This window comes from Onychomys torridus, chromosome 4, assembly GCF_903995425.1.
Source record: "Onychomys torridus chromosome 4, mOncTor1.1, whole genome shotgun sequence".
NCBI lineage: Eukaryota > Metazoa > Chordata > Mammalia > Rodentia > Cricetidae > Onychomys > Onychomys torridus.
This window is the reverse complement of record NC_050446.1, coordinates 7,617,809-7,631,447: the sequence shown is the minus strand read 5'-3', so window position 1 is coordinate 7,631,447 and position 13,639 is coordinate 7,617,809. Positions and strand designations below refer to the sequence as shown.

At 48.4% G+C, this 13,639-nt stretch overlaps 1 protein-coding gene across 1 annotated transcript in view; it reads left to right on the top strand.

Annotated features, from left to right (window-relative positions):
* The first annotated feature begins 286 nt into the window (after positions 1-286).
* Hmcn2 (hemicentin 2) overlaps positions 287-13,639 on the top strand; it is a 153,141-nt gene continuing 139,788 nt past the window's right edge. Inside the window, exon 1 of the mRNA XM_036185910.1 lies at positions 287-545. Coding sequence (XP_036041803.1) covers positions 287-545 — 259 coding nt within the window. The remainder of the gene's footprint in view (positions 546-13,639) is intronic.

Here is a 13,639-nt window from a genome sequence, read left to right as displayed (position 1 = left end):
CCTCGCGCTTGGCCATGGCTCCACCTCTCTCCTGCCGTCTGCCCTGCGTCCTCCTCTAACCTCGGGGCTGGACCAGCGAGCCGCGGGGCTGGGAAAGTTTGAGTCACGCCGCGGGGCGTCTGGGGAGGGGGGTGCGAGAGGCGGAGTGGGCGTTAGGAACCGCCTCAGGCTCCCACCAGGGGGACCCCGCCGCGCCCCTGTCCGGTGAACCCGCTGGAGCGAGACAGCACTGCCACCTCTCCCTGCGACCTGCGCGTCCCACCGCTGCTGCAGCCTCCGGCTCAGCATGAAGCCCGGCGCGCCGCTCTTGCCGCTGCTAGTGGCGATCTCCACGGTAGTGGCGGTGGTCACGTCTGACGCGCCCACGACGGCGCTGTCCCCCGCCACAGGAGCCGCCACCCTGGCCTTCGTCTTCGATGTCACCGGCTCCATGTGGGATGATCTGATGCAGGTGATCGACGGCGCCTCGCGCATTCTGGAGCGCAGTCTGAGCAGCAGCAGCCGGGTCATCGCCAACTATGCGCTGGTGCCTTTCCACGACCCAGGTAGCGCCCCGCGCGCGTCCTCGAGGTCGCCCCCCGACCCCCGACCCCGCGCCCTGACTTCCCCCATGTACCTGGCCCTTCGCGGGGGAGCGAGATGGAAGAGCCTGAGCTCCTCTCTCGCATTCCGGCCGCCTGGCCACGCCCTCTCCGGCATCTCCCAGGTTGACACTGGCCAGGTTGAGAGTTTCTAGCAGGCGACCTCACCCTTTCCATCTGTGAAATGAGAAAAGTTGCTGAAATGTTGGTTGCAGGTGCCAGGAGCCTGTGTGGTTTTCTGGGTTTTATTTTTTCCTTCCTTCCTTCCTTCCTTCCTTCCTTCCTTCCTTCCTTCCTTCCTCCCTCCCTCCCTCCCTCCCTCCCTCCCTCCCTCCCTCCCTCCCTCCTCCCTCCCTCTCTCCTTCTCTCTCTTCCTTTCCTTTCACTTTTTGAGGCAGGATCTCATGTAGCCCAGGCTGGTCTCAAATTTGCTGAGTAGTGGAGGATGACCCTGAACTTCTGATCCCCTGCCGCAGCTTCTAGAGTGCTGGGATCACAGACCTGCACCAACACAGTCCCTTATCCGGGGTTGGGGATGGTCCCTGGGGCTCTATGCACGCTGGGCAAGCCCTCTGCTGACTGAACAGGTTTTTCTTAGACTCAACTCCCAGCTTGTGCATGGGGGGCCAGGACACCCCTAAAGTCACTCTTTGGGGGAAATGCAGCCCTTTGTGGGGCCCACTCCAGGAGTAATTCTGCCTGTCCCCTTTACCTGCAGACCTCAGCAGAGAGGAGTTCCCCAGCAAAGCAGGTCCCCTGGATCCCCGGGGTTCCTCAGCAGTCAGGAGCTCCTACCTTTCAGCTGAGGGTGGAAAATGCTCCCAGGAAGGCCTCACCGTGTGTCCCTTGGACACAGTGGAGACGTGTCCTACACGCCCCCAACATTTTAAAACAAGTAATATTTATTTATTCTCTCTAATTTTTATGTGTGTTAGCATTTGGCCTGCACACATGTCTGTGTGCGGGTATCAGATCCACTGAACTTGAGTTACAGACAGTGAGCTGCCATATGGGGGCTGAGAACTGAACCCCGGGTCCTTTGGAAGAGCAGCCAGTGCTCCTAACCACTGAGCCATGTCTCCAGCCCCAACATTTTTTTTTTTTTTTTTGAATTGAAAGAAATGTCAAACTTAGACTGAAGTAGGAGAGAAGCGGGTACTCCTGCTGTGCTCTGGAGAGTGACACCTTGTTCTCTTTAAAGCCAGTTGCTCTGTCTGTCCACATGTCTGTCCAGGCTAGCTTTAAACACCCCCACTGCAAAGACATTCCATGCCATGCTGACAGTAGTGTTTGAGGAGGCACACCAAGCTGATGATGACATGCCAAGCCTCTCAGGGCACATTTGCCAATCACAGAAGCTTCCAGGGGCTTGACTCCCCACTCCCCCACTCCCTAACTATAAGCCCAGGAAAAGACTTCAGGGACCCCAAAAGGATAGAGAGGTTGGGTGCTGTGAGAACAGAGGGTAGCCTCTATCTCCCCAGCTCCCCTTCCCCCTCTTTGTTCGCTCTTGGGTTTCTAAAGGCATTATTACACTGGGAGGGGGTAGATATGATCAAGTTCACCCACTTACATCTAGATGGAGTGTCTGAGCCCTGGAGAACCCACAAGGTTTCCTGAAGCCACCTGCTGGGTGGATGATGCCATTACTGTGTTTGTCTCTAAAACACCTGGCTCCCATTGCAGGATGGGTAACAGCTTTTTGAGACAGACGGTGTCTTGGGCCCAGAAGGGGGCTTCTGATGACTGTCTTTGCTGCTCCTTCCTGGCCGCTAACTTCAGATTCCCTCTGGCATGGAGTGGGTATGTGGCCCACCAACCTTCAAGGCTCAGCCCTTCACCCCTCCTTTCCTTCCATTCTTGGTTCTCTCTTTTCTTCCCCCTTTCTTTCTATGCTTCTCTCTGTGCTTCCTCTTTCTCTTCCTTCCTTCTTCCCTCCCTCCCTCCCTCCCTCTCTCTCTCTCTCTCTCTCTCTTTCTTTCTTTCTTTCTTTCTTTCTTTCTTTCTAATTTTTAAGTATTTGTTTGTGCATATGCCCACACCACAGCGTGTATGTGGAATTCAGAGGACAGCTTGCAGGAGAAGGTTTTCTCTTTCCAGCCTGCGGGTTCCAGAGCTGGAACTTAGGTTGACCAGCTTGGTGGCAAGTACCTTTACCCACCAAGCCATCTCGACAGACCTCTGTACTTTATTTTAAATCCATTACAATTTAAATGATGCTCATCTTTAAAAAAAAAAAAATGGTAGTAAAATACAAGTCCAACTTCTCATCAAAATGAAGTTTACCACAATGTAAAGGAATTTTTCCAATTGAAAATGGTCCTCCAGCTGCCAGGAAATGAAAACTTGTAATGCAGCTTGCTTAAAAGAGAATAGTAGTCATCATTAAAAGCAAACATACACACAAAACTTCACAGCCCTGTTCCTCATGCTCCCCAGCTTTGAAGGGACCAGGAATGGTCTAGAGAGGACCAGGGTTTCTCTAGAGACATCTAGCTAATTTTGAAAAGACATATGGACTTTTTGTTTAACCCCTAGAAGCCTTGCCATCACCCCTCCATCTCTGATACAGAGGGGATGGGCATCTGTAAACACTGGGGTAAACAAGAGCTGGAAAGAAAGCTGGACCCCAAATTAGGATGCATGGTTGCAATGCACTTTTCTTTATACAGGCTTGTGTTCTCTGGAGTTCGCGTTTCTACAATTCATTAGAATGCACAAACATTTATTCTAACAACTTGATGTTCAATTTTATAACACGGAAAGAATTTCGGGAAGGAGGTCCCGAAATTTCGGGAGAGGACCTCAGGAGGTGAAAAAGGGGGGTCTCTCTGCTGGAGTCTGATGAGCATGCGCCCTCATCTGGGCACCCTAGTAGCTACCTCCCTCACTTAAAAAAATTTAAATTACATTTATTTATGTATTTATTTATTGTTTGTATACATGTGTGGATGTGCCACAGCAAACATGGAGGTCAGAGGACAGCTGGCTAGAATCAGCGTTCTCGTCCATCATGGGGTCCTTAGGACTGATGTGAGCACCTTTACCTGCTGAGCCATCTCACTGGCCCCTCACTCCTTTTTCTCTTTTTTTTTTCACAAAGCAAAAACCCAACCTCCTCTTAGGCTATCCAAACCATCCTCCCTAAAGCTACCCCCAGATTCCATTTGGAGAAGATCTCAGTGATCTATAAGTGGGAGGGGACATGGGTGGGAGTAGGGTTCACGCTGAGGAGCCAGCAGCCTGGTAGGGGAAGTTTGGGGGTGCAGAACATGACATGTGCAGCTGGGCACTGTGGCTGAGGCAGGAGGATTAAAAGTTCAAGCCCAACTTCAAGATACTGTCTCAAAATGAGAGGTGGGGAGAGCATCACTTAGGTACAGTGCCTGGCTGTCACTCAGTGTCATGGGAGAGGACGCTGAGGGGACACCGAAAGACTGAGGAGGCAGTGTCACTGGGGGGAACATTGGATGTGCCTGCCAGGGACACACTTGGAACAAAAGATTTCTTGGACTGAATGGCTGGCTGGGTGTGGACTGGAGGACAGGGTGACACATGGGGACAGGTGTGTGTGGCAGCTCCACAGCTCTCCTGGTGGAAATGGGGCGGGTTGGGGATGGGTGTAGCCAGCCCTGCTGCCTGCAGCTGCCAAGGACTGGGAGGCCTTGAATTTCCTTGTATGGGCTTGGAGCGCTGTGTCCTGAGCAGGCATTGCAGCTGGGGTCTGGCTGTGTCTGCTGAATCAGCAAATGGAATGCCCTTCAGTAGAGGATGAGCTTGAGACTACTGTTTCTGATCTGCGCCCCCAGCTCTGTGTCCTGCGAGTGTTTTATTAAAGGGAGCCACTGGAGGGAGTGTGGAGGGTGTGGAGGGCCTCACTGGTGCTTCTAGGGATGCGCGGCCTTGGAAACAAAGGACTTGAGCTTTGCAAATAGTTTTGGTATGCCTTTCATTGCAAAGAGCAGGGCCAGCGAGATGGCTCAGTGGGTCACACAGGTGCTTGCTGCCAAACTTGATGGCACAAGTTTGATCCACCAAACCCACATGTAGAAGGAGAGAACTGACTCCCAAAAGTTGTCCTCTTATCTCCGTGCCTGTGTCCATCCAATAAATAAATGAACAGGGGGCTGGAGAGATGGCTTAGTGGTTAAGAGAGCTGGCAGCTCTTCCAGAGGACCCAGGTTCATTCTCAGCGCCTACATAGGGGCTCACAACTGGAGTCTGTAACACAGTTCCTAAGGTTCTGACGCTCTCTTCTGGTCTCTGCTGTCAGGCACACACAGTGTGTGTGCACAGACTACACGCAGACAAACACTTACACATGTAGACTAAGATAACTTAAAAAAAAAAAAAAAGCCTGTAGTCCCTAGGACCCGGAAGGCAGAGGCAGAGGCAGGAGAATTGCTTCAGAGAACAGCCAAGCTACATAGCAAGCCCTATTTCAAGTGAACAAACAAATGAGCCAGACTGGACAGTTTCCAGGGTGGAATAGTGGCAGGCCTTCTGTCGCATTTGACTGGAAATGTGGATAATTTTCCAATTCCCTCCAGGAAACGCTACACATCCCCATCCCGGGGTGACATTGTCTGTGGCTTCGACTGTTTTTTTGGGCAGTGGAGTTCCTAGGTCACTTTAGACTTTGGGGGTGGGGGTGGCTCTTCAAGTCTGTGGAATATTCTGGGCCTGTGAGGGGCCGTTCTTAGCACGGCTGCCCCAACCTGGGAGTTAAGGAAAGGCCAGTTTTTGTTTGCTTAGCTCTTAGGCTCAGTATGATTTGAAGTGTTCATTAGCGTGCCCCTCCCTCTCCCCTCCCTCCCCCTCCCTCTTTCCTTCCCTCCCTCCCCTCCCTCCCCCCCCACCCCCCCGTTCTTCCCCCTTGATTTTCTTCTGTGTCATCATTTTACTGTAGGTTATTTTGGGGGTGGGGGAAACAAATGGTTTTCTTCTTAATTCACTTGAGGACATTATGTCCGTGGTGTCAACAATTTGTTTAGTACTCAAACCCTGGCGGGTGATGGATGGAATCTATGTCCCCTGCCCAGTGGTTAGTGTATTTCCCGGTCAGTTATCTTTCCATATTGTTTGTGATTCCTGTGGTTTGAAGGTCTTCAATATTTGTATAGAGTAATCTACCGACTTTTTTCTTTGTGTTTTTTTCCACTTGCATATTTACAATGTTCTTTTTCTTTCCCCCTGGAGCTGAGGCTCGAACCCAGGACCTTGCGCTTGCTAGGCAAGTGCTCTACCACTGAGCTAAATCCCCAACCCAATGGTGGTTTGTTTGTTTTTTTAAATTTTCCCATCATCAAATTAGTTAGATGTACATTTCATTGTTTTGTTGTTATTTTCTTGGCATTAAATTCCTTTACCTGTAATTAAAAATGAATTGGCCTGCAGTGTAAAAAAATCTAATGTATTGCTATGTGGTGGTGACACATGTCTTTAGTCCCTGTACTCAGGAGGCAGAGGCAGGCAGATCTCTGTGAGTTTGAGGCCAGCCTGGTCTACAGAGTGAGTTCCAGGACAGCCAAGACTGTTACACAAGGAAACCCTGTCTTAAAACAAACAAACAAACCCCCTAATATAATTTTATATTATAATTAAATACAATTATTAATAAATAATTATTTATTTAGGTTCATCTTATAAAAATATCCTTGCTCTGTGCATGTGTGCACATGAGCACATGTGTGAGTGTGTGTGTGTCATATATGTACATTTGCTCATGTGTGTATGTGCACATATGTATATAGAAGACAGAGGTGGATGCCACTTTATTTTTCAAGGCAGGATCTCTCCATGAACCTGAGGTCATCAATTCTGCCTGCCTGGCTAGGAGCAAGCTCCTGGGACCTGCCTGCCTCTGTCTCCCCAGTGCCGGACTTACAGCTGTATACTACTGTGCCCAGCTTTTACATGAGTGCTGGGGATCTGAACTCAGGTCCTCAGGCTTGGGAAGCAGGCGCTCCAGTGCCTGAGCCATCTTCCCACCCATATCCCTTCTTGTTCACTGCTTGGCTCTTGCTTTGTTCCCAAATTACCTAACAGTGTAGGAATATGTCTGGATTTCCCCTTCTCCACTGCCCTGTCTGTGATTCTTGTGCCCAAAACACACTATTTTAATTATTAGTCTTAAAAAACAAATGTTAAGAGAAGGACCCTTGTTCTTTGTTATTACAATGATAACTTTCTTTGTTCATTTTCTGAGACAAGGTCTCACTATGTAGCCCAGGCTAGCCTGAAACTCATAGAGACTGACCTGCCCCTGCCACCAGAGTGCTGGAATTAAAGGTGTGTGCCATTATGCCTACCCTCTTTTTTTTTTGAGATGGGCCTTATGTAGCTGCAACTTGCTATCTAGCCCAGGCTGGCTCAAGCTGGTCTAGAACTTGGCCTTTACTGCTGATCCTCCCTCCCGTCTCCACCTCCCAAGTATTAAGACTATAGGCATTTGCTGCTCTGCTCTGCCATTTTCACACACACACACACACACACACACACACACACACACACACACACACACACACATATATATATATATATATATATATATATATATATATATATATATATATATATATGAGATCTAGTTTTGCTCTGCAGCCCAGGCCAGCCTTGAACTCACGATTCTTCTGCTTCAGCTTCCTGATTACTGGGATCACAGGTGTGCTCTCACATGTGTGCTTTCAAACCCAGTTTTATGCTTTCTTCTTCTTTTTTAAATGATTTGTTTGTTTGTATTTCATGTGTATTGGTGTTGTACCTGCATGTGTGTCTGTATGAGAGCATCAGATCACCTGGAGCTGGAGTTAGACAGTTGTGAGCCACTGTGTGGTTGCTGGGAATTAAACTCAGGACCTCAGGAAGAGCAGCCAGTGCTCTTACCACTGAGCCCCTTTTTACCTATTTATGATGAAGTTGTGTATGTCGTTTGGCATGGAAGTGCTGGGTTTTGGTTTTTTTTTTCTAGCTTGGTTCTCCTCCAAGACTATTTTGTTTCCTGGCTCAGACCCTCAGGCTTTCCTTCTTACGGGCTCATTTGCTTGGCTTCTGTGTTCCTAGCCATGTTCCCAGTGTAGCACATAAGATTTTTTAAAAGATTGTTCTTATTTACTGAAACATTTATAACTTTGATGCAAAGTCTCATATAGTCCAGGCTGGCCTTGAACTTGGCTGTATAGCTGAGCATGACCTTGAACGTCTGGTTCTCTTGCCTCTCCTCCCTGAGTGCTGGGATCACAGGTGTGCACCACATCCCCTATGCTGCTCTGGGGATGGAACCCAGGGCTCAGTGCATGCTGGGCAAATGCTCTGCCAACCAAGCCACAGCCCCAAGCCCTACACTGTTAACTTTTGAACACTCCTCGGCACTGAAAGTCGCTGTTGGCGACACATTGTATAGAATTGTTTCTGTTGGAGAATGGTGTCAGCAGCCAGGCTAGATGTGGTTGTGGCTGCTTCTGAACCCCTTCATGACAGAGCAGGGAGATCTGAGCATGTACAGAACTTACATGTGCTTCTATCAATATTTCTAGTTCCAATTTTTTTTTATTGCATTTAAAAATTATTGGGTGGAGGTATCAGCAGACATGTGCCATAGTGCACATGGAGGTCAGAAGACAGCCTGCAGAGATCAGTCCTACCATGTGGGTCCCATGGATCCAACTCAAGTTCTAACCTTGGCAGCAAGCACCCCTATCCTTTGAGCCATCCTGTTGGCCATGGTGTTTCTAGATATAACCATCCTGTGGTAGTTAATTTTGGTTGTCTGTTTGACTGGATGAAGAAACGCCTCAGATATTAATGAGGCACACTCTTGGTTATTCTTATGAGGGGGTTTCTAGAGAGGACAGATGGAGGGGGAAGGCCCATCCTAAATCAGGCATCAGACCCTTTCACTGAACAAGAAGGGGAGGGGTCGGAAGCCAGCAGAAGCTGGTGGAACATGAGTGTTCCCTGACTGCTACTTCCTGCCCAGTAGAGACAAGGCGTCCTAGTACATACTCCCCACACCATACACTTTACCACTCTTGCCAGCGTTACGGACCACATCCTCTTAACCATGGGTCCAAATGCATCCCCCTCCCCTGGTTCTGCTATGTGTCTCATCACGGCAACAGGAAGGATGCCCAATACACAGACATGTCCCTCCAAGCAGAACATGCCTTCGGACTGATGTCTCCAGCACTAAATCACTACCACATGCATCTCTGTAACCTCTCCCACGTGGAGCCCAGTGAACACATGTGGCTTATCTCTGAGGTCCCGTCCCAAGACTGACAAACCTGGCCTCCTGCAGTCAGCCACTCATTTACTTCATTGTTCCATTCCAGCCTGGACAGGCGTGGATGTCTTCAGAATCGTCAACTTTAGCCCCGTGGGAAACGGCCTTATTAACTAAGGCCTGGTTTACCCCCCTTTGTCCTCTAGACCCCTTTTTCTAAAGTAACTTAAACCAATTTCTTCTCCTATTTTTAAACTTCAATTTATTTCTCTGTTTTTATGGTGCTAGAGATGGAACCCAGAACCAGGCTCCTGCTTCTTATTATTTTGAGACAGAGTTTCATGTAGCCCAGGCTTAGCAACACCCCATGCCTTCAGTCTTCTCTTTCAAACTATGCTGAAGTATTTATTCTTTCAGATGAAATATTAGGTAACAGAAAACCTCTGTTAACTTCTTAAAAAAAATTCAGCTGTGGGCTGGAGCGATGGTTCAGCAGTTAAGAACATTGGCTGCTCTTACAGAGAGCCCGAGTTTGGTTCCAGCATCTGCTCTGGGTAGTTGACAACTGCCTGTAAGTTCAGTTCTAGGGGACCTAACACCCTCTTCTGGACTCTGGGGTACCTACACTCAGGTGCATGAAGTCATATATTCAAGCTCCCACCGCACATGCATATCACACACACACACACACACACACACACACACACACACACACACACACGACAGGTGTGGTGGTGCACACTTTTAATCCCAGTGTTCAGGAGGCAGAGACAGGTGGACATCTGTGAGTGTGATGCCAGCCTGGTCTACATAGCAAATTCCAGGCTAGCCAAGTCTACAATAGTGAGATCTTGCCACATAAATAAATAAATTAACTAAATTAAAATTAAAATCTTTGAAAAATTGACTGTGATTTTGCTCAAAATTTTGTTAAATCTTGAATTTAGCTATAATTACCTTTAGAAGGAATCTACCTGTCCCCCAAGGTCCTGCTTGTCCCCTGCTGACACACTTCTGTTAGCCAGGCCCCGCACTTTTCCTACAGATTCCTCCAATTCAGTTAAGATTACCTCTAGCTGCATCCTTTCTCGTGTGTTACCATTTTGCTAGGATGTTTTTATCCATCATATTTCATTTTGAAAGTCTGTATTTCTGGGATGATGGGGAGCAATTTGTTTTCATACATTTATTGCCTTTCAAACTTTTTTACTGAAGAGTGTGTATTCATGTACCTTCCTGAGTATATGTGTGAGTGTGCATGTGTGTCTGTATGTGTGTGTGTGTTTGTGTGAGTGTGCATGTGTGTCTGTGTGTGTGTGTGTGTGTGTGTGTGTGTGTGTGTGTAGGCCAGAGGTTGATGTTGAGTATGTTTCTTGGTCTCCCTCCACCTTGCTTTTGGGGACAAAGTCTCTCCCTGGCCCTGGAGCTCCCTGTCTGGCTGGTTGGCCAGAGATCCCCAGTGCTTCTCCTTCTCTTCCCCAGTGTGGCTTCTGGACACCCACCAGTGCAGCTGGTGTTTACATGTGCGCTGCCATCTGAATCGGCCCTCAATTGTACAGCCAGCACTCTACTACTGAGCCTGCTCCCTAGGCTCCCAAGACTTTTCTTTAAACTAGCCTTTGGTGGTGTCTCTCTTCCTGGGTTGGCACACAGTGTGCCCAGGCTCTAGGCTTTGGTGGTGTCTCTCTTCCTGGGTTGGCACACAGTGTGCCCAGGCTCTAGGCTTTGGTGGTGTCTCTCTTCCTGGGTTGGCACACAGTGTGCCCAGGGTCTAGCCTTTGGTGGTGTCCCGGCTTCCTGGGTTGGCACACAGACTTGCAGGCTTTACCCCTGCTCCCCTTCCTCCTCAGCTGTCTCTCTTCTCCAGTGTCCACCCTGTAAGCTTGGCTGCGCAGAATGATGTCTAAGAAATGTGGTGGCCGAAGGCATCTCTCTTGTTTCTTGTTTTATGTCATTTACAGGTCAGTTCTTTTGGTGGTTTGTGGTTGTTTCTTGGTGCTGGGGATCAAATCTAGGGCTTCATGTGCTTAACACATACTCAACCACTGAACTACGGCCTGAGCCTAGGAGGCTGGCTCTTGATGTGAAGTGTTTTTTCTTTTTTTCTGTTTTGTTTGTTTATTTTTAAATCTTTAGGTAAAGGGCAACAGTTTTATTTCTAACACCCGAAACCAAAAAGTACAAAAACTTAACCAGAAGAAAACCCTAAATCAATAAGAAGCAAAAGCAACAGGACGAAAAAAAGGATTGACAGTGTTGAGGATGCCACGCAGTTGGCAGAGCATTTGCCTAATGGGTGCAAGGCCTTGGGTTTGGTCCTTAGCACCGCAAAAAGCTGGGTGTGGTGATCCAGCTCTGTAGTCCCAGCACATGGGAGCTGGAGGAGGCAGCAGGATCAGAGATTCAAGGTCATCCTCCACTGTGCAGTTTGAGGCCAGCCTGGGCTACCTGAGACCCTGTCTTAACACAAAATAAAACACCCACACCAAATAAAAGTCCACTGTTGGTTGGGGATGGGCACTGATTCAGCAGGTAAATTCCCAGCTTTGTTGTGATGTTGCTAGGTTGTGTTTCCTGTTGACCTACATAGGCAGTCCCTTCCTGTGACTGGTTCCCACATTCCTGGCTTTAGTGCAGTGGTCACGGTGCCTATTCTCTTTAGCGCTAAGCTGGCTTCTCGCTCGAGTACACATGCAGGAGTTTTGCATCTGGGTTAATCTGTTCAAACCGTCCAGGAAGCTCATCCCTTCTGTTCTTTGTCAAGCTTTGGCTCAGGGTTCAACTCTTCCAGTTAATAATCTGTTTCCTTCAAATTCTGCCAAACTGGGACTGGGGTTGGAGCACAGAGGTAGCACATAGGCCCTGGGTTCCCTTGCAGCACCAAACTCCAAACCAAAGAAGCAAAATGAATACACATTTATAAAACATTCTGATAATATTGTGTTTGGGAAATGCAAACTTTAATATTCTTATGTCTTTCCAGGCATGTATTCGAGTGTGCATGTTTGTGTGCATGTGTGTATGTTCTTGTGTGTGCGTGTGTATGTGTGTGTGTTTATGTGTGCATGTGTGTATCTGTGCATGTGCTTGTGTGCTCATGTATGTGTGCATGTGTGTCACACATATATAGCCAACTTACATACAGATACCCTTTTTCTAAACATTTATTTGTGTGTGTGACTGCATGAATGTGTAGGTAAGAGAAAAACTTTTGGGAGTCCATTTCCCCCTTCACCATGTGGATCTCAGGAATTAAGTTCAGGTCAGGCTTGGTGATAAGTGTCCTTACCCACTGAACCATCTCAGCTGCTTTCATTACACAATCTTAATTTTTTCAAAGTGTTCACTTTAATACACACACACACACACACACACACACACACACACACACACACAGGGTTTCTCTGTGTAGCTTTGCACCTTTCCTGGAACTCACTTGGTAGCCCAGGCTGGCCTCGAACTCACAGAGATCCTCCTGGCTCTGCCTCCCGAGTGCTGGGATTAAAGGCATGTGCCACCACCACCTGGCTCATTTTTATTTTATGTGTGTGTGTTCTTATCTATACAGGCAACAGATACATGCAGTGCCCACAGAGGCTAGAAGAGGGTTCAGATACCCCTGAACTGGAGTTCTTGGTAGTTGTGAGCTGCCATGTGGGTGCTGGGAAGAGAACCCAGATCCTCTGTAAAAGCAACAAGAGTTCTTAAGTGCTGAGCCATCTCTCCAGGCCCTACAATCTTAACTTTTAAACTTATAATAAATGGAATGTTTTAAAATACCCACCCCAGTGAGTGTTATATTATGGCCATCTCCCCATGTTGGGATATTCACTTTCTCTACGTTGTTTTTGATGATATAGAAGACACCTCAGGAGACATTATCTTCATTTATTAAATTATCGTACTCTTTTGCACATCCCCTACTGTGCAAAGCTGGCTCCTTCCTGTCTCCCTGCAGCAGCCCCACAAGCACTGGGATGTGTTTGCAGGATGCATTCCTGGAAATGAAACCACCCTGGGAAGCGGCCCCTGCCTTTGCATCTCGATAAGTGTGGAAAACTTCCCCAAATTCTGCCCTGCCCAGGACACACTGGAAGACTGTGTCTGTCACATCCTGGCCTACATCTCTGTCTGTTTAGTGTGCTATAAGGACGTTACGCTAAGTTAATAGATGGCATGTGGTGCCCTGTGTTAATTTGTCTGACTATTGGCCAATTTAGAGTCTTCCAGAATCTCCTTTGCCGTTGGGCCTCCGGTATGCTGCCATCCGGGGAGAGAGGTTTGGGTTGGTGCACTGGACTCATGCTGTGGGAGCTACTGGGGCACGTGTGTGTGTGTGTGTGTGTGTGTGTGTGTGTGTGTGTGTGTGTCTTTACTGCCTCCTTCTATCCTGAGTTTGCATTATCCCCGGCCTGTGGAGCTTCAGCCCCTCAGTTGGACATCTTCCCTCCTTTAGCCTAAAAGCTTTCACCCCCTTAGCCCAGGAGTCCTGTTCCCTTGACCTTGGGGTTTCCTTCCCTCAGGCTGGAGGTCTCCTTCCTGATCAGTACAGGGCCCTCCATTCCCTTAGCTTTGGGTTCTTACCCCTGTAGCACAAGGGTCCTCATTCCCAAAGCCACGGGTTCCCCCCTTAGCCAGAGGGTTGTGGGGGTCCTCTTTCCCTCTCAGCCTGTCGGCCATCAGTCCCAGAGGGGAAAGAGGCAGAAAGGGCGACAGAAAGCTTTGTACGAGGCCCATGAGCACAAAACGGAGACAGCCCTCCGGGAGACAGACTTGGGTGATTCAGCTCAACTTTATTCCGGAGAATAAGGAATATATAGCATTGGGGAGCCTG